General features: G+C 34.8%; 2 protein-coding genes across 2 annotated transcripts; one reads left to right on the top strand and one right to left on the bottom strand.

Moving 5' to 3' along the window:
• The first annotated feature begins 11,496 nt into the window (after positions 1–11,496).
• On the top strand, positions 11,497–16,292 carry LOC144711821 (NAD(P)-binding Rossmann-fold superfamily protein). The gene is made up of 7 exons (XM_078585903.1): positions 11,497–11,773; positions 12,571–12,664; positions 12,735–12,823; positions 12,974–13,029; positions 14,522–14,668; positions 14,782–14,907; positions 15,870–16,292. Exons 1-7 carry the CDS (start codon positions 11,628–11,630, stop codon positions 16,154–16,156), a joined length of 945 nt encoding a protein of 314 aa, XP_078442029.1. The 5' UTR covers positions 11,497–11,627; the 3' UTR covers positions 16,157–16,292.
• Positions 16,154–20,056, bottom strand: SKL2 (shikimate kinase like 2). Its single transcript, XM_078585902.1, has 8 exons — positions 19,778–20,056; positions 18,710–18,900; positions 18,433–18,627; positions 18,094–18,155; positions 17,564–17,630; positions 17,367–17,485; positions 17,112–17,288; positions 16,154–16,468 (listed from the first exon to the last, which is right to left on the bottom strand). Exons 1-8 carry the CDS (start codon positions 20,009–20,011, stop codon positions 16,383–16,385), a joined length of 1,131 nt encoding a protein of 376 aa, XP_078442028.1. The 5' UTR covers positions 20,012–20,056; the 3' UTR covers positions 16,154–16,382.
• Positions 20,057–20,367: the final 311 nt, after the last annotated feature.

Genomic DNA, 20,367 nt, shown 5'->3' with positions numbered 1-20,367 from the left:
ACAGCTATGTCAGGATTGCCCAAGTACAAATCCATGTAAAAAGATTTCATGTTTTGGCAGAGTAAAAGAAAAAACTATCAGGAAAATGTGAAAATAAGAGGTCCAAAATACGAGTATGATTTTTGTCATTCAAAAAGTTGCAGCTATGTCAGGCTTGCTCAAGTACAAATCTATGCAGAAATATTTCACTTTTTGCCAGAGTACAGCAAATATCAGGAAACTGTAAAAATAACATGTCCAAAATAAGAACTTGATTTTTATCACTCAAAAAACTTTCAGCTCTGTCAGGCTTGCTAAAAAACAAATCTATGTAGAAAGATTTCATATTTTGCTAGAGTAAAGTAAAACTTATCAGGAAAATTTGAAAATAAAAAATTCCAAACAATTTTTATCATTCAAAAAATTACAGCTATGTCAAGCTTGCTCAAGTAAAAACATATGTAGAAGGATTTTATATTTAGCTAGAGTAAAAGTAAAACTTACCAGGAAAATGTGAAAATAAAAGGTCAAAATAAGAGTATGATTTTACTCATTAAAAAAATTACCGCTGTGTAGGTTTGTTCCAGTACAAATCTCTGCAAAAATATTTTTTATAATTTTGGGAGAGGACAGAAAATATCAGTAACTTTTAAAATAAAATATCCAAAATATTAGCATGATTTTTATAAATTAAACAATTATAGCTATGTCAAGCTTGCTCAAGTAAAAATCTATGTAGAAAGATTTCGTATTTTGCCCGAGTAGAAGAAAAAATTATTAGGAAAATGTGAAAATAAAAGGTCCATAATTAAAGTATGATTTTTGTCATTCAAAAAATTACAGCTATGTCAGGCTTGCTCAAGTACAAATCTATGTAAAAAAAATTCACATGTTGCTAGAGTAAAAGTAAAAAATACAGTGGAAATCAGAAAATAAAAGGTCCAGAATAAGAGTATGATTTTTGTCATTCAAAACGTTACAGCTATGTAAGGCTTGCTCAAGTACAAATATATGCAGAAATATTTCACATTTTTCCAGAGTAAAAGTAAAAGTTATCAAGAATATGTGAAAATAAAGGTCCAAAATAAGAGAATGATTTGTGTGATTCAAAAAATTAAAGCTATGTCAGGCTTGCTCAAGTAAAAATCTGTGCATAAAGATTTCACATTTCACCAGAGAACAGCAAATATCAGTAATTTTGAAAAAAAAGCTCCAAAATAATACTTATCAGGAAAAATAAAAGTAAAACTGATCAGGAAAATGTGAAAATAAAAGGTTCAAAACAAGAGTATGATTTTTTTCATTCAAAAAATTACGGCTATGTCAGGCTTTCTCAAGTACAAATCTGTGTACAAAGATTTCATATTTTTGCCAGAGTAAAAGTATGTATTATCAGAAATGTGTAAAAATAAAAGTTCCGAAATAAGAGCATGATTTTTATCATTCAAAAAATTACAGCTATGTCAGGCTTGCTCACGTACAAATCTATGCAAAAAGATTTTACATTTTGCCCAAGTACAAAAAATATCAATAACTTTATAAATAAAAGTCCAAAATGTGAACATCATTTTTATCACTCAAAAAATTACAGTATGTCAGGCTTGATCTACTAGAAATCTATGTAGAAAGATTTCGTATTTTGGAAAAGTAAAAGTAAAAATTATGAGGAAAAGGTGAAACTAAAGGGTCTAAAATAAGAGTATGATTTTTGTCATTCAAACAATTACAGCTATATGAGGCTTGCTCAAGTACAAATCTATGCAAAAAAAATTCACATTTTGCCAAAGTACAACAAATATCAGGAAAATGTGAAAATAAACGGTCCATTTTGCCGAAGTAAAAGTAAAACATATCAGGAAATGTGAAAATAAAAGGTCCAAAATAAGAGTATGATATTTGTCATTAAAAAACTTACAGCTATGTCAGGCTTGCTCAGGTACAAATCTATGTAGAAAGATTTCACATTTTGCAAGAGTCCAACAAATATCAGGAAAGAGTGAAAATACAAGGTCAAAAAATTTTAACAACATCATTTTTCTCACTAAAAAAATTACAGCTATGTCAAGCTTGCTCAAGTAAAAATCTACGTACAAAGATTTCATATTTTGCGGAAATAAAAGTAAAAACTATGAGGAAAATGTGAAAATAAAAGGTCCAAAATAGGAATATAATTTTTATTAGTAAAATAATTACAGCTATGTCAAACTTGCTCAAGTAAAAATCTATGGCAAAACAAATTACAGCTATGTCAGACTTGCCCAAAATATGAACATCATTTTTTCTAAGTAAAAAAATTACAGATATGTCAAGCTAGCTCAAAAACAAATCCATGCAGAAAGCTTTTATATTTTCCCAAAGTAAACGTAAAAATTATCAGGAAAATTTTAAATAAAAGGTACAAAATAAGAGCATGATTTTTATCATTGGAAAAATTACACGCTCCATCGCGTCTGAATCTTAATATTCACCGCTTCCGCACCTTCGGTTATGAAATAAAGAACAGAAGAAGAAATTGAATCAGAAGAAGAAAGAAGATTAAAATGAATGAAAGAAAATAATAAAACATAAAGAGAGGCTAAGCACCAGCCGAGCATGGACCGCAGCTATGTCATGCTTGCTCAAGCACAAATCTATGCAGCAACATTTTACATTTTGCCAGAGTACAGCAAATATCAGGAAAATGTGAAAATAAAATGTCCAAATTAAAAAAATGATTTTTATCTGTAAAAAAATTACAGCTCTATCAGGCTTCCTCAAAAACAAATCTACGTAGAAAGGTTTTATAATTTGCCAGAGTAGAAGTAAAAATTATCAGGAAAATGTGAAAATAAAAGGTCAAAATAAGAGAATGATTTTTGTCATTCAAAAACATACAGCTATGTCAGGCTTGCTCAAGCACAAATCTATGCAGAAACATTTTACATTTTTCCAAAGTACAGAAAATATCAGGAAAATGAAAACATTAAATGTCCAAATTATAAAAATGATTTTTCTCAGTAAAAATATTACTGCTATGGAAGGCTTGCTCAAAAACAAATCTATTTAGAAAGGTTTTATAATTTGCCAGAGTAGAAGTAAAAATTATCTGGAAAATGAGAAAATTAAAGGTCAAAATAAGAGTATGATTTTTGTCATTCAAAAAATTACAGCTATATGAGGCATGCTCCAGAACAAATCTATGTAGAAAGATTTCATATTTCGCTAGAGTAAAAGTAAAACTTATCAGGAAAATGTGAATATAAAAGGTTCAAAACAAGAGTAGGATTTTTGTCATTCAAAAAATTAAAGCTATGTCAGGCTTGCTAAAGTACAAATCTATGTAGAAAGATTTCATATTTTGCCAAAGTAAAAGTAAAACTTGATAGAAAAATGTGAAAATAAAAGGTCCAAAATAAGGGTATGATTTTTATCATTCAAAGAATAACAGCTATGTCAGGCTTGCTCAAGTACAAATCTATGTAGAAAGATTTCATATTTTTCTAGAGTAAAAGTAAAACTTATTAAGAAAATGTGAAAATAAAATGTTTAAAACAAGAGTATGATTTTCGTCATTCAAAAAATTACAGATATGCAGGCTTGCTCAAGTACAAATTTTGCGAGAGGAAAGCAAATATCATTAAGTTTTAAAATAAAAGATCAAAAATAATAGCATGATTTTTATCACTTAAAAAATTATAGCTATGTAAGGCTTGCTCCAGTATGAAACTATGTAGAAGGATTTCATATTTTTCAATAGTAAAAAAAAAAAATCAGGAAAAAGTGAAAATAAAAGCTCCAGAATAAGAGTATGATTTTTTTCATTCAAAAAGTTACAGCTATGTCAGGCTTGCTCAAGTAGAAATCTATGTGGAAAGATTTCATATTTTGCGAAAGTAAAAGTTAAACTTATTAAGAAAATGTGAAAATAAAATGTTCAAAACAAGAGTACGATTTTTGTCATTCAAAAAATTACAGCTATGTCAGGCTTGCTCATTTACAAATATATGTAGACAGATTTCATATTTTGATAGAGAGCAAGTAAAAATTACCTCGAAAATGTGAAAATAAAAGGTCCAAAATTAAGGGTATGATTTTTATCATTCAAAAAGTTACAGCTATGTCAGGCTTGCTTTAGTACAAATCTATGTAAAAAGATTTCATATTTAGCTACACTAAAAGAAAAAATTTTCAAGAAAATGTGAAAATGAAAGGTCCAGAATAAGAGTATGATTTTTGTTAGTCAAAAGGTTACAGCTATGTGAGGCTTGCTCAAGTACAAATATATGTAGAAAGATTTCATATTTTTCAATAGTAAAAGAAAAAAAATCAGGAAAAAGTGAAAATACAAGCTCCAGAATAAGAGTATGATTTTTGTCATTCGAAAAGTTACAGCTATGTCAGGCTTACTCAGGTAGAAATCTATGTAGGAAGATTTCATATTTTGCGAAAGTAAAAGTTAAACTTATTAAGAAAATGTGAAAATAAAATGTTCGAAACAAGAGTACAATTTTTGTCATTCAAAAAATTACAGCTATGTCACGCTTGCTCATTTACAAATCTATGTAGAAAGATTTTATATTTTTTAATAGTAAAAAAATTATCAGGAAAATGTGAAAATAAAAGGTCCAAAATAAGTGTATGATTTTTGTCATTCAAAAAATTACAGCTATGTCAGGCTTGCTTTAGTACAAATCTATGTAAAAAGATTTCATATTTAGCTACACTAAAAGAAAAAAATTTCAGGAAAATGTGAAAATGAAAGGTCCAGAATAAGAGTATGATTTTTGTGAGTCAAAAGGTTACAGCTATGTGAGGCTTGCTCAAGTACAAATATATGTAGAAAGATTTCATATTTTTCAATAGTAAAAGAAAAAAAAATCAGGAAAAAGTGAAAATACAAGCTCCAGAATAAGAGTATGATTTTTTTCATTCGAAAAGTTACAGCTATGTCAGGCTTGCTCAGGTAGAAATCTATGTAGAAAGATTTCATATTTTGCAAAAGTAAAAGTTAAACTTATTAAGAAAATGTGAAAATAAAATGTTCGAAACAAGAGTACGATTTTTGTCGTTCAAAAAATTACAGCTATGTCACGCTTGCTCATTTACAAATCTATGTAGAAAGATTTTATATTTTTTAATAGTAAAACAATTATCAGGAAAATGTGAAAATAAAAGGTCCAGAATAAGTGTATGATTTTTGTCATTCAAAAAATTACAGCCATGTGAGGCTTGCTCAAGCACAAATATATGTAGAAAGATTTCATATTTTTCAATAGTAATAGAAAAAAGTATCAGGAAAATGTAAAAATAAAAGGTCCAGAATAAGTATATGATTTTTAACATTCAAAAAGTTACAGCTATGTCAGGCTTGCTTAAGTAAAAATATATGCAGAAATATTTCGCATTTTGCCAGCGTAAAAGTAAAACTTATCAAGAATATGAGAAAATAAAAGGTCCGAAATGAGGGTATGATTTTTATCATTCAAGAAATTACAGCTATGTCAGGCTTGCTCATGTAGAAAATCTATGCAGATTTTCAATAGTAAAAGAAAAAAGTATCAGGAAAATGTGAAAATAAAAGGTCGAGAATAAGTGTATGATTTTTAATATTCAAAAAGTTACACCTATGTCAGGCTTGCTCAAGTAAAAATCTATGCAGAAATATTTCACATTTTGCCAGTGTAAAAGTAAAACTTATCGAGAAGATGTGAAAATAAAAGGTTCAAAACAGGAGTATGATGTTTGTCATTCAAACAATTACAGCTATGTCAGGCTTGCTCATGTACAAAATATATGTAGAAAGATTTGATATATTGCGAGAGTAAAAGTAAAACATATAGAGAAAATGTGAAAATAAAATTTTCAAAATAATAGTATGATTTTTTTCATTCAAACAATTACAGCTATGTGAGGCTTGCTCATTTACAAATCTGTGTTGAAAGATTTCATATTTTGCCCAAGTAAAAGTAAAAAGTATCAAGAAAATGTGAAAATAAAAAGTCCAAAATAAGGGTATGATTTTTATCATTCAAAAAATTACAGCTATGTCAGGCTTGTTTAAGTACAAATCTATGTAAAAGATTTCATATTTTGCTCGAGTAAAAGTAAAAAGAATCAGGAAAATGAGAAAAAAAAAGGTCCAAAATAAGTGTATGAATTTTATCATTTAACAACTTACAGCTATGTGAGGCTTGCTCAAGTAAAAATATATGTAGAAAGATTTCATATTTTTACATAGTAAAAAAAATATCAGGAAAATGTAAAATTCAAAGGTTTAGAATAAGAGTATAATTTTTGTCATTCAAAAAGTTACAGCTATGTCAGGCTTGCTCAACTAAAAATCTATGCAGAAATATTTCACATTTTACCAGAGTAAAGTAAAACTTATCAAGAATATGTGAAAATAAAAGGTTCAAAACAAGAGTATGATTTATGTCATTCAAAAAATTACAGCTATGTCAGGCTTGCTCAAATACAAATCTATGTAGTACGATTTCATATTTTGCTGGAGTAAAAGTAAAACTTATCAAGAAAATGTGAAAATAAAAGGTCCAAAAAAAGGCCATGATTTTTATCATGCAAAAAAATTACAGCTATGTCAGGCTTGCTCAAGTACAATTCTATGTAGAAAGATTTCATATTTTGCCAGAGTAAAAGTAAGAATTATCAAGAAAATGTGAAAATAAAAGGTCCAAAATAAGAGTATGATTTTTATCATTCAAAAAATTACAGCTATGTCAGGCTTGCTTAAGTACAAATCTATGTAAAATGATTTCATATTTAGCTACAGTAAAAGAAAAAATATCAGGAAATGTGAAAATAGAACGTCCAAAATAAGAGTATGATTTTTGTCATTCAAAAAGTTACAACTATGTCACGCTTGTTCAAGTAAAAATCTATGCAGAAATATTACACATTTTACAAGAGTAAAAGTAAAAATTATCAAGAATATGTCAAAATAAAAGGTTCAAAACAAGAGTATGACTTTTGTCATTCAAAAATTTATAGATATGTCAGGCTTGCTCAAGTAAAAATCTATGCAGAAATATTTCCCATTTTACCAGTGTAAAAGTAAAACTTATCAAGAATATGTGAAAATAAAATGTTCAAAACAAGAGTATGATTTTTGTCATTCAAAAAGTTACAGCTATGCCAGGCTTACTCAAGTAAAAATCTACGCAGAAATATTTCATATTTTGCCAGAGATAAAGTAAAAAATATCAGGAAAATGTGAAAATAAAAGGTCCAAAAAAAGGCCATGATTTTTATCATGAAAAAAAATTACAGCTATGTCAGGCTTGCTTAAGTACAAATCTATGTAAAAAGATTTCAAAATTAGCGAAAGTAAAAGAAAAAAATTTCAGGAAAATGTGAAAATGAAAGGTCCGGAATAAGAGTATGACTTTTCTGATTCAAAAAGTTACAGCTATGTCTGGCTTGCTCAAGTACAAATATATGTAGAAAGATTTCACATTTTTCAATAGTAGAAGAAAAAAAATATCAGGAAAATGTGAAAATAAAAGGTCCAGAATAAGAGTATGATTTTTATCATTCAAAAAATTACAGCTATGTCAGGCTTGCTTAAGTACAAATCTATGTAAAAAGATTTCATATTTAGCTACACTAAAAGAAAAAAAATCAAGAATATGTGAAAATAAAAGATCCAGAATAAGAGTATGATTTTTGTCATTCAAAAAGTTACAGTTATGTCAGGTTTTCTCAAGTACAAATCTATGAGGAAAGATTTCATATTTTTCAATAGTAAAAGAAAAAAATAACAGGAAAATGTGAAAATGAAAGGTCCAGAATAAGAGTATGATTTTTGTCATTCAAAAAGTTACAGCTATGTAAGGCTTGCTCAAGTACAAATATATGTAGGAAGATTTGATATTTTTAACTAGTAAAAGAAAAAAATATCAGGAAAGTGTGAAAATAAAAGGTCCAGAATAAGAGTATGATTTTTTCATTCAAAAAGTTACAGCTATGTCAGGCTTGGTGAAGTAAAAATCTATGAACAAATATTTCACATTTTCCCAGAGTAAAAGTAAAACTTATCAACAATATGTGAAAATAAAAGGTCCATTAGAAGAGCATGATTTTTCTGATTCAATAAACTACAGCTATGTCAAGCTTGCTCAAGTACAAATCTATGCGGAAAGATTTCATATTTTGCAAGAAAAAAATTAAAAAAGTATCAGAAAAATGTGAAAATAAAAGGTCCAAAATAAGAGTATGATTTTTTTCATTCAAAAAGTTACAGTATGTCAGGCTTGCTTAAGTACAAATATATGTAAAAAGATTTCATAATTAGCTACAGTAAAAGAAAAAAAATATCAGGAATATGTGAAAATAAAAGGTCCAGAATAAGAGTATGATTTTTGTCATTCAAAAAGTTACAGCTATGTCAGGCTTGATCAAGTACAAATCTATGCGGAAAGATTTCATATTTTGCCATAGAAAATATAAAAATTATCTGAAAAATATGAAAATAAAAGGTCCGAAACAAGGGTATGATTTTTATCATGCAAAAAAATTACAACTATGTCAGGCTTGCTTATGTACAAATCTATGTAAATAAGAGTATGATTTTTGTCATTCAAAAAATTACCCCTATGTCAGGCTTTCTCAATTAAAAATATATGCGGACAGATTTCATATTTAGGCAGAAAAAAAGTAAAATTATCAGGAAAATGTGAAAATAAAAGGTCCAAAAAAGGCTATGATTTTTATCATGCAAAAAAATTACAACTATGTCAGGCTTGCTTAAGTACAAATCTATGTAAAAAGATTTCATATTTAGCTAGAGTAAAAGAAAAAATTATCAGGAAATGTTAAAATAAAAGGTCCAGAATAAGAGTATGATTTTTGTCATTCAAAAAATTACAGCTACGTCAGGCTTTCTCAAGTACAAATCTGTGCAGAAAGATTCCATATTTTGCCACTGTAAAAGTAAAAATTATCAGGAAAATGTGAAAATAAAAGGTCCAAAATAAGGGTAAAATTACAGCTATGTCAGGCTTGCTTAAGTACAAATCTATGTAAAAAGATTTCATATTTAGCTACAGTAGAAGAAAAAATTATCAGGAAATGTGAAAATAAAAGGTCCAGAATAAGAGTATGATTTTCGCCATTCAAAAAGTTACAGTTATGTCAGGCTTTCTCAAGTACAAATCTATGAGGAAAGATTTCATATTTTTCAATAGTAAAAGAAAAAAACAACAGGAAAATGTGAAAATAAAAGGTCCAAAATAAGGGTATGATTTTTATCATTCATAAAATTACAGTTATGTCAGGTTTGCTTAAGTACAAATCTATGTAAAAAGATTTCGTATTTAGCTATAATAAAAGAAAAACTTATTAGGAAATGTGAAAATAAGAGGTCCAACATAAGAGTATGATTTTTATCATTCAAAAAATTACAACTATGTGAGGCTTGGTCAAGTACAAATATATGTAGAAATGTATCATATTTTGCCAGAGTAAAAGTAAAATTTATCAAGAAAACGTGAAAATAAAATGTTCAAAAAAAGAGTATGATTTTTGTCATTCAAAAAATTACAGCTATGCCAGGCTTGCTCATTTACAAATCTATGTAGAAAGATTTCACATTTTGCCAGAGTAAAAGTAAAAAGTATCAGGAAAATGTGAAAATAAAAGGTCCAAAATAAGGGTATGATTTTTATCATTCAAAAAATTACAGCTATGTCAGGCTTGCTCAAGTACAAATCTATGTAGAAAGATTTCATATTTTGCTAGAGTAAAAGCAAAACTTATTAAGAAAATGTGAAAATAAAATGTTTAAAACAAGAGTATGATTTTTGTCATTCAAAAAATTACAGCTATGTCAGGCTTGCTCAAGTACAAATCTTTGTATAAAAATTTATATTTTGCCAACGTAAAAGTAAAAATTATCAGGAAAATGTAAAAATAAAAGGTCCAAAATAAGGGTATGTCTTTAGCATTCAAAAAATTACAGCTATGCCAGGCTTGCTAGAAATTACAGCTATGCCAGGCTTGCTAGAAATTACAGCTATAAATTGGTGGCGACCTCGACAACGCATTGGTACCAGACATGCAGCCACCTTCATACGAAGCATCCCGCGTCATGACACGTCGTCAACGCCAGTTGCAGAACTGCCCTTTGATGTGACACGTCGACACGTCGCCGACATCGTTTAAATATTTGAATTTTAACTTAACAATTATCCTATTTTCTCTTTCCTCCAAGGCCTATTCATTGGCCAATGTTGTAAGAAACACTTGGTGAGTTTTCTTTTGAATTGAAGTTTCTTCTTTAGAAAGAAATTTTGCCCTAGCCGTCGTCCCTCTCGAGCCATCGCCGTTGCCTCTGCGCCCGTCTTGCATTGGGCCACCGCCCGAACCCGCAGCACACAGGCTGCCCACCCGCGCTTGTGGTGCGCAGGCCGCCCGTCCGCGCGGCCGCCCGCCCAAGCTGTCGCCCGCCCACGCGGTCGCCCACCCATGCAGTCTCCACCTTCAATATCCAAAGGCTTCAGATCTTTGTTCTGCATGTGCATGCCAAATTGGATCCGCGACACCCTGTCGAAGTGCACATCACTCGCCCCCGCCAACGACGTGTCAAGAATTACCGCATCGCCACGTCGCACTACTCTAGTGCCGAGGTATATTCTATCCTCTTTGGTGTTAGTGTTCTTCGTCCAGTATTCTTCGATTGTTTGTCCACCGCCGTCGGATTAGTTTTGGGATTTTGAATCTTCTGGCAATTAGTTGATTAGGCCTTTGAATCTTTTAGTGATCGCCCATTCAAATTTATTGAAATTGTGGCTTTGTTTTCACCGCGGTGGGTGTAAGACAGTACTCCCGCCCTCGACGAGAAAAGGGGATGCACCATTAGTATTTACACCGGACTTAAATCTTTGAATTCGATCGTGTGATTTGTGGTCTGTTTTATCCATCCCTAGTATTATCATCCTACCCGTGTCAGTCCTATCATCCTGCATCACAAATCTATGTAGAAAGATTTCATATTTTGCCAGAGTAAAAGAAAAAATTATCAGGAAATGTGAAAATAAAAGGTCTAAAATAAGAGTATGATTTTGTCATTCAAAAAATAACAGCTCAAGCACAAATCTCTGCAGAAATATTTAAAATTTTGTGAGAGGACAGCAAATATCAGGAAAATGCGAAAATAAAAGGTCCAAAATAAGAAGATTTTTATCACTAAAAAAATTACTGCTATGTCAGGCTTTCTCGAGTACAAATTTATGCAGAAATATTTCACATTTTGCCAGAGTACAACAAATATCAGGAAAATGTGAAAATAAATGGTCCAAACTAAAAAACATGAATTTTATCTTGGCAAATCCAGTGTACTTTAGACCACAACAAAAAATCAAAGATCATGGTGAGTTTATCATGATGACAAAAAATCAAAGTGTAATCTAGCCGTCGGTTTTCAGAAATATTTGCATTGTAGCTACGTGGCAACTTCTCCATCCCACGTTCCCCAGTCCACTTAAAATAAAACATACCCCAGAAATTTTGAAGGCCAAACGAAGATCAGACGAAGTTCAGAGAAGAAGAAGAAGAAGAGAAATCAAGAGGAAGAAGAAGAAGAAGAAGAAGCAGAAGAAGAAGAAGAAGAAGAAGAAGAAGAAGAAGTGGTAGAAACTTCACTTTGCTACGCTATGCGTCTTCTTGGTGCTCGGAGCTTCGCTCCTGCCATTGTCGGCCCGTTTTTTCCATCAGTTGTGGGCGTTTCGGCTGTTTCTGGGCAGGTTTCTGTGCCTTGTCATTTTCCGAGGAGACCCATTTCTTCCTACCCGGCGACGAGGTTACTGTCCAGTCCATTTTCCTTCCCTGGCTCTCCAAGATTCTTTTAAGTGAATTTCTTGATTTTATTTTTGATGGTTCGGAGAAGGAACATGTCATTCAATGGGTGATTCTGGTGAAAGTCTGAAGTGCTAACCGAGTTCCGTTGAAATCTATGGGCCACAAGAAAAACTTTCTCGTTTGAATTTCCAAGACATTTCCTGCATTTAAGAGACAATGCTTTCCTTCATTCGAGTTGTTTTATCCTATATCCACGCCTTTTAATTTTATTTCTGAGGTTTTTTTAGTTCTCTAAGCTTCTTTTCTTTCGTAAAGGAATTTGGTTTTGCATGTCTTCTATTTCTGTGACGAAATACTTCCTTTTTTAATGTTTATTAGGTTCTTCCGCTGGAAACTGTAGAAACATTTTCAACTAATATGTTTTCTCATTTAATAAAAAGTATATTTAGCTGATGGATCATTATGCTTGCTTACAACAGGATGGGGAAATAAAAATATCTCATTTTCACATGATTTAATAATAATTTCCTCATGACCTTGGGTCCATCTTCTTTTCATTAAATGCGCATCGCTTATGAAGCCTTAACGCACTTACATATAGCTTGAATTCATTAAAAAAATGTTAAGATGCCTGTTTCTTCTGTCTCATTTCATAATATTCGGATACCTTAGACACCAAAGACTTTTAATACTAGAACTCCCGCAGATATACATCACCCTCAGTATAGAAGTGTATTAAGAACAAAAAATTCTATGGCTTAGTTTTCTGAAGTCACTTCTACGGCTCTCTCTGTACAGATATCGTGTCAAATGTAGTTATGCTGCTTCAAACGTGGGTGAAAACTTCTCTACCGCCCCGATAGATGTTGATGCAGAAGTGAAAACAGAACGAGTGAGTCTTTTTTGCCTTGATTTATTTCTTGAAAATTTTTAGCCCTCACTAATCCGTGTGATGAATAAAGATTGTGGTCCTGGGAGGTAATGGATTTGTCGGTTCGGCAATATGCAAGGCTGCAGTCTCAAAGGGCATTGAAGTAGTCAGTGTCAGCAGGTCCTAAACATATTTCTTTAACATCATCTGCTTTTCTTTATATTGGACTCAGGGTATTCTATAAAATCGACTAAAAACAAGGATTTCATGTTCTAAGTTTCATTTTCTTAAAATGGGGAGAAGATTTAAACTGTTCAACAATTCTTTCAGGTCTGGCAGACCCTCGTATTCAGGTTCCTGGGTAGATCAAGTAACATGGGTGACAGGTATAGAAACCTCAAAATAGCTTTATATTTACTTTTTTTGCCGGATTCCATATTGCATCATTTTTTTAATCGATTTTTAACTGTATGGAAGTGTCCTCTTCGGTGAAGTTTCGGTGCAACTTTTAGAGAAAATGTCAGTCATTTATTCAGTTGTAGTTCACCCGATAGTGATGTGTTTTCTTTAGCTTGGAAAATGAAAGATACCATGGGTAGGTTTCTATAAGGCAATGGTCTTGATAGGGTAGAAAAAGACCGATAGAAGGAATGATAGAAGTCAGAATGGTTACAGATCTGGAATGATCTCCCCACAAGTTCAACACTTTGTTGACTATACACATGATAGTCAAAATATGTGGCACTATATATTTGAAGCAGACTGCCCTAAAGCCGAAATGATTGAAATACACATGATAGGGTTCTGGAATACTGACAGAAAACTTTTCAAAATATGTGGCACTATTTTATTGACTTTGGTTCTGGTACGCCTATTGATCAAATTAATGACCTGAAGTCTGACAGAGTCCTGCTAAGGCCCAAACAGGCCTCATAAGGGCCCATTTAACATTTGGGCAGGAAAACATTTCTGCCTGATTGTTGTAATAATCTAATAGGAACTTTGATGTAGGCTCATATCAGGAAAGGGGGCTGGACAAGATGTGTAGATGTTCCTGGGGTTTGGAGAGTAGAAACGGAAGATCTAAGTAGAGATCAAACGGAAGAGGGCAGGGATCAATTGGGGCCCTGAAGATGCAGTGCGGTAGAGGCAATCACGAGGGATGGGGACCTCAGAGGGGGAGAGAGGGGATGCAGACATGAGTGTACAGACAACTGACCTTACTTTTCTTCTTGGCCGCCCTCCTAGAGGGAGGGCATCCCTATTTTAAAGGAAATACATACGAGACAAATGATGGAAATGCCCCTCGTGGGCTAGCTTGACTAAACTAACCTGACATGGGACAGGATCATATTATAATCCCGTATTACTGGATCCAGCGAGTTTTTTATTGTTCTGTTGCAATTTAACCTTGTTAAGCTGCGTCCCCTGTGTTTCCTCATGTCTCCTTCCCATCAACCTAGGGTTTACGAATGGAAAAATGACACATCAGATTTCTCACAGTGGCTGGTTTAAATACCAGCTAGTTCAGTTAAATGGGCTGGGCCCATCAATCTTAAGTTACTTATTCTCTGATGTGAGAGAATAAGTAACTTACCGCTTTTGTCTTTCACATGGGTCCACTTATAGCACGTGACCGACATACAAATAGAAAGTGCAGAAATAAAAAAAACGTGAAACATGGAGTAAATGGAATAAGAATGGCTGGCTAACATGTTCACTGCTCTCATCTTCCCTCTCTTCCCTATCTGTTTTCTACCTTATTGATCTTTGATAGATTCCCTCTCTGGATTCCTTTAAAATATTTCTCTCATCATCCTCCAAACAAATACTTAAAAGTCTCTTTAAAAACCCTATTTACTTCGCAATTGTAATCAGGGGACGTCTTCTATGTCAATTGGGATGAGGTTCTTGTGGGTGCAACGGCCGTAGTCTCAACTCTGGGAGGCTTCGGCAGCAATGAGCAGATGAAAAAAATAAATGGCGAGGCAAACATCTTGGCTGTTGATGCTGCCAAGAACTTTGGTAAGTACGTGTAACTTCATCTTCTTTCAAGTGCTATTAATCCAGAATTTCAAAGATTCTAGCAACGGACAGTTGTCTCCTTCCTATTAATTTTCTCTGGTTCCTGAGCACAGGCGTGCCCAAGTTCATCCTGATATCTGTGCACGACTACAACCTTCCCCCATTTTTGCTGTCCTCTGGCTACTTTACTGGCAAGCGTAGCGCTGAATCTGAGGTCCTCTCCAAGTACCCAAACTCAGGTATATTTCTATATCAATCTGTCTGCCTCTCTCCCCATTCCTGTTCATATTGGGCGTTGCTGTTGCTTTTTTTTTAATAAAAATTTCTCTCCAAGTAACCAACTTCAAGTCTCTTTCTCTATCCACATCTATGTATTTATATCTGTCTCCCGATTACTGGTCATGTTTGGCATGGCCGTCATTCTTTTTGGAATGAAAAGTTCTCGCCGAGTACCCATACTTGGGTCTCTCTCCTTCTATATGTATCTGTCAGATTAGAACTGGTCATGCTTGGCATTGCCTCTGTTTTTTTCGGAATAAAAACGTCTCACCAAGCATCCAAAGTCAGGTCTCTATCTATATGTCTGTCTGTTTCTCTCTATTTTTGGTCATGTTTGGCGTTGCGATTGGTTTTTTGGGTAAAAAGTCTCTCCAATTACCAAAACCAGGTTTTTCTCTCTATTAGGGGTCAGATTGGGTATGTTTTTTGGTTTTTTGAAATCAAAGGTCCTTGTCCCAGACTTAGGCATCTCTTTTTTTCAACCCCTTCTCTTACGATTTGCGGACCTGTTTGTACACTCTTTCTCTCTCTCTCTCTCCCTCTCCCTCGCCCTCTCTCTCTCCATCTCTTCCTCTCTCTCTCTCACACACCCTCTCTCCCTCTCTCTCTCTCTCTCTCTCTCTCTCTCTCTCTCTCTCCCTCCCTCCCTCCCTCTCTCCCCCCACCTACTACCTGGATTTTTTTACTTAAATCTTTTTTAAAAAATCATGTTGGGGATGGTTATTATTTTTCAGAAAATATTGGAGCATCAAAACTCTGGTCTCTCTGTCTCGCTCTATTCCTGGTCATCTTTAGGCACTGTCTGTTTGTGCTATTGGAAAAAATGACCGACCCAAGCACCCAAACTCTTTTCTCTCTCTATCTCATCTATTCCGGGTCATGTTGGGAATGGTTATTAATGTCTTTGTTTTTGGAATTAAAGGTGTTGTCTTAAGACCGGGGTTCATTTATGGGAAGAGGAAAGTAGAAGGATTTGAGGTCCCTCTTGATGTGGTGGGGGAGCCCCTGGAGAAGCTGCTGAAGGCGACAGAGAGCTTCACAAAGCCACTGAATTCTCTTCCAGCATCAGACCTTCTCTTAGCGCCGCCAGTCAGCGTTGACGACGTTGCCTTTGCTGTGGTCAACGCCATTGTTGATGATGATTTCTTTGGTGTTTTCAACATTGAACAAATCAAGGAGGCTGCGACAAAGGCTAGGAAATTGATCTGAGGCAGAATGGCAGGATCATTATAGAAGAAGAGGACACTCTGTTTCATCAGATGTGTACAGCCTATGGGATTTTCCACTCTTTGGAGAGTATTATTCTGTATAGCTTCAGCTCCAAGACATCGGCAGATTCATCTTTTGTCCCGCGATCTCAGTATCATCATCATCATCATCATCATCATCATCATCATCATCATCATCCCCATTCTCTCTCATCTTTAAGAGAAGATCAGGGCTTGGATGGATCCCAACCAGGAGGCTTGATGTTGGGCCAGTCCCCACGGCATCCAAGCCTTATGTAGAGGCTCTTCTTTTCTGGATAGGGATCCACAAGAAAACACCAAACAAGAAAGAAGGTCAACCCATGTCTAAAAAAATTGTCTACACTTTGCAAGAGTAACTGACAAGAAAAAAACTGGGTTACTTTTAAAGTTGTCAGAAAATCTGTAATCTTTGAGAAATAAGAAAAAAGATGGAAAAGAACACACGTCGACCAATGTGACAGAAGTCAAGCGTGACTTAACATGCGGAAGCAGCTTTCAATACTGAGTTTCCTTCATTTGCAGTCGTAAGGGCTCTAGAGAATAACGATGGGAAAAAAGGTCCACGATCTTTCCTAAAGTCAATTATATGACATATCAAGTGAAACATTCTAGAGAACTGGGTCGCTGACATTTTCAGAGAAAGAATCATCTTCGAGAGACAGAGAACAACAAGAACGACAATCATACATAAAACATTTGATTTTGCATGCAAAACCAACTGAAGATCTGAATCTCTTTCATTTTGTGCACAGACGTTAATCAACTTTGAAAGGTCTACAAAAGAGAGACTTGCATGCAATAAAATAAAAATATAGCAAGAATTCAGTTATGTTGAATTTGATTGCAAAAACGGACAAAACTAACCGGATTTCTTTCATTTTCAGAAAAGAAATAATTTAGAGGAAAAATGAGACCTGGAAGCTGCTTATCTGAAAGAATGAGCTGCTTAAGTGCACTGAGGCTAGCTTGAGCGAGATCCTGCGCACAGCCCGGCTCCCAACCTGCGAATTTGACCACCAAATCCGCATTCGAGTAGCCCGACTGCCCCATCTGCACCTCCTGCCTAACCTCGTCCTTAGCTGAGTCTTCGTCTGCCCTCAAGAACGAGTCGACTCAGTTAAAAAGTCAAAGAAACTTAAGCCTTTTGGACCTATCAAATGAGAACTCACCCCCTGCTTCTGTCTGAGAAAGCCACACTGTAAATCCTGCATAGAGATGCTGCCATTGGTCAGCTCTCCTTGCAGCCCCACAGCGCCCCCCTAGAGTACCTACGACAGTACGGACATGGCTGGTAGAAGAGCAAAAAATTTCAACAGTCAATTCATAGAACTCAGCTGGGTTGATATAACATAAGTATCACAAATACCTGCTAAGACCCTCTATCACAGCACGTTCTCCTTGGGAAACAGATTCAACTCCCTCAGTCTCTACCCCTTCAAGTGATTATACAGGGTCAGTGAATGGTGATGTGATAGCAACAGAAATCCAACTGAATCAGATGCAAATAATTCTACAAAATACTCAGTGGAACAGTAGTTGAAGAGTTGTTCCAAGAAGAGAGAATGGAAAATAGAAAAATAAGTATGAGAGAGAGTACAGTGGAGGGAACAGAGTGGTAGGAAGAAACAGGAGAGAGTTGAAAGACAGCCCAGGTCGCTCTCTACTTTCTGTGATCTTATGATCACCCACACAACGTTTCATTTAACCTTAAATAGGCTCTCTAGACCTACTGACTAAAGTGCCCCTATTGGATCACCCCACGAACAGATTCAAATCGTGATAATGAGTTTCATCACAGAATAGGCCAGCCTATTCTGAAATCGAGCTCAGCATCAGTCTGTGTCGGTCATCCAACTTCAGTGAGGACGATAAGCACAGGAGTGGGTAGGAGCTTACATGAATCAATGGTCTGCTGCACATATTTTTCAAGAATCTGACTGGTGCTCAGTGGAGTATATCTGCAGAGCCAAACATTTCAAAGTTCTTCTTTTGAAGTAGAGAATTTATAATTTTACATAATAAAGAAAAAACCAGCGAAAACCACGAGTCAGGTGATATGTCAAGAAATCAAGGACGCTGCGGGTGGGAATTTTGTATAAAGCCCTTGATCCAGTGCTAATGGGATGAAATCTGCAGTAATCTGGGTTTCCGCTGGATTCCTCTATAAATAACAATTTTGTGATGGATTTTATTGTGCATTTAGGATCAAACTTTAAGCCCAATTGTTAGTCATACCCGATGCCATGGGCCAGAACTGCCGCAACATCGTTGTTGATCTCTGTAGAATCACCGACGACAAAAATTGAAGCTCCTTTTAGAAGCTTGGTTGCTCCAGAAGTGAGAGATTCCCAGGTTTCCAATAGATCAGGCCACTGCAAATCTGCATCATACTTCTTCAGATTAACCACAAGCTGCTCCTCATCTACAAACCTGAGAATAGTGGATCTTCGCATTGGAATAAAGAGAGAAAATAAAAATAAAAAGAAGATGAATATATAAGATTAGAAAATACCATATGGTTTCAGAGGGCTTTATTCTGTCATAAAGACGGGTGGCGTCAAATACGGTGGTCAGAGAAGCAGAAGATAGCAAGCTGACTTTAAGGGAGGTTACATCTGCATCAACCAGAATATCTTTAAAGCTTTGAGCTTTAGTTGCCGCCAGATCTAGTCTCAGCTCCACTTCTGCACCACCATCAGAAAACTGCCCAAACAATAAGCCTTATCCCAGTTAAGCATGTATAAAACCAAGTTCTTGGAGAATTAACATAATTAATGATAATAAAAGATGAGGAATTCATCGTCGTCGTCATCACCATCATCATCCTAGCCAGAAATGAATGACAAGGAGATAATGACAACTCTTGAATATCCTCTCGTCATCTGAAAGAGATGAGACTGAAAGAGTGGCACACAATGAAAAAAATCAAATTATATAAATTATATTCTCCAACGATCATCGTCATCATGTTAATTCTCTTGATTCGTCCTCGTGATTCGTCCTCGGAAAGGATGACGATAATAATGACAACTTATCATCATCCTCTCGTAATTGACATCCTGGACGCCAAACCCTAGCCACAATCATTGACCCAAGAAGGAAAACACCGCTCAATTTCTGATAGAAAGATTGACGCACCAAAGAACATTATTACAGCCAACAGAGAACCTTTTCTGATGTTCATTATTTCCGAATCAATCAAACATCAAGATAGATAAGTAATATTAATCCATATCAAGTCATTGGTACCTCCATAGAATGATAACTTCCTAATTGAGCAGTGGTTTCGTATCGTTGGTATGGCATCTTGATTTCAATAGAAAGTGGCTCAGCTAAGAACAATTTGCTCCAAGATTTTTCATCATACCAATCGGTTTTCCTCGAACATTCGGTTTTCGACTAATCCATTAAATATTTTCCTCACCACATCACGAGAATTGGCGTCCATACCGATAAAAAACACACCCCGCGGCAGCATTATCGATCAACTGAACTATAACTAGAACAAATAAAACGGCAATAACTTGTAACCACTTTCAAATTTTATAAAGAAAATTCACCCTCAGAGTTCGTAACATACCTCATAGTTTCTCGTCAACTGGGGGGTTGCCGCATGATTTACTCTGGAAATTGCGCTGACTCTACCAAATCTGCTGCTGCTGCTGCTTCTTAGAGCACTACAGCGTCGAATGGGAAATCTGGAGTTTGCGGGGAGGAAAAAACAGTGAATTGGGTTGCTGCGGAAGAACAAATAATGGGTTTTGATGGGTTTTTGAAGGCGAGTGCAAGGCGCAGAGCAGATGGAAGCGGTCATTCTTGTTGCTGCGTATGCGTGATGAGATAGAAGACGCTGCGAGTGGAGGGATATGAAGAATTGAAGATGAGAAAGAAATAGTATTCTGCTTTTGAAACCCTCACATTTCAGAAATTGTAGGTATACCCTTGTATTGAAATTGCTCTAATCTCCTTTGCATGGTGAAATGTGATGATTAGAAAGTAGATTTGGTGGCGACGACGTCAACGCATCGACACCGGACGAGCCACCACCGTCATCTGAAGTCATCGCTACTGCTAAGGACGTGCCGCCATCGTCACCGGACCATGTCAACACGCCAGCATCAGGCACGCCTCCACCCATGCACGCCCCTTCACGCATCCTGACACGTCGTC

Source organism: Wolffia australiana, chromosome 14 (genome assembly GCF_029677425.1).
Source record: "Wolffia australiana isolate 7733 chromosome 14, ASM2967742v1".
Taxonomy (NCBI): domain Eukaryota; kingdom Viridiplantae; phylum Streptophyta; class Magnoliopsida; order Alismatales; family Araceae; genus Wolffia; species Wolffia australiana.
The sequence above is the reverse complement of the archived record's forward strand: the minus strand, read 5'-3'. Positions and strand labels throughout refer to the sequence as shown.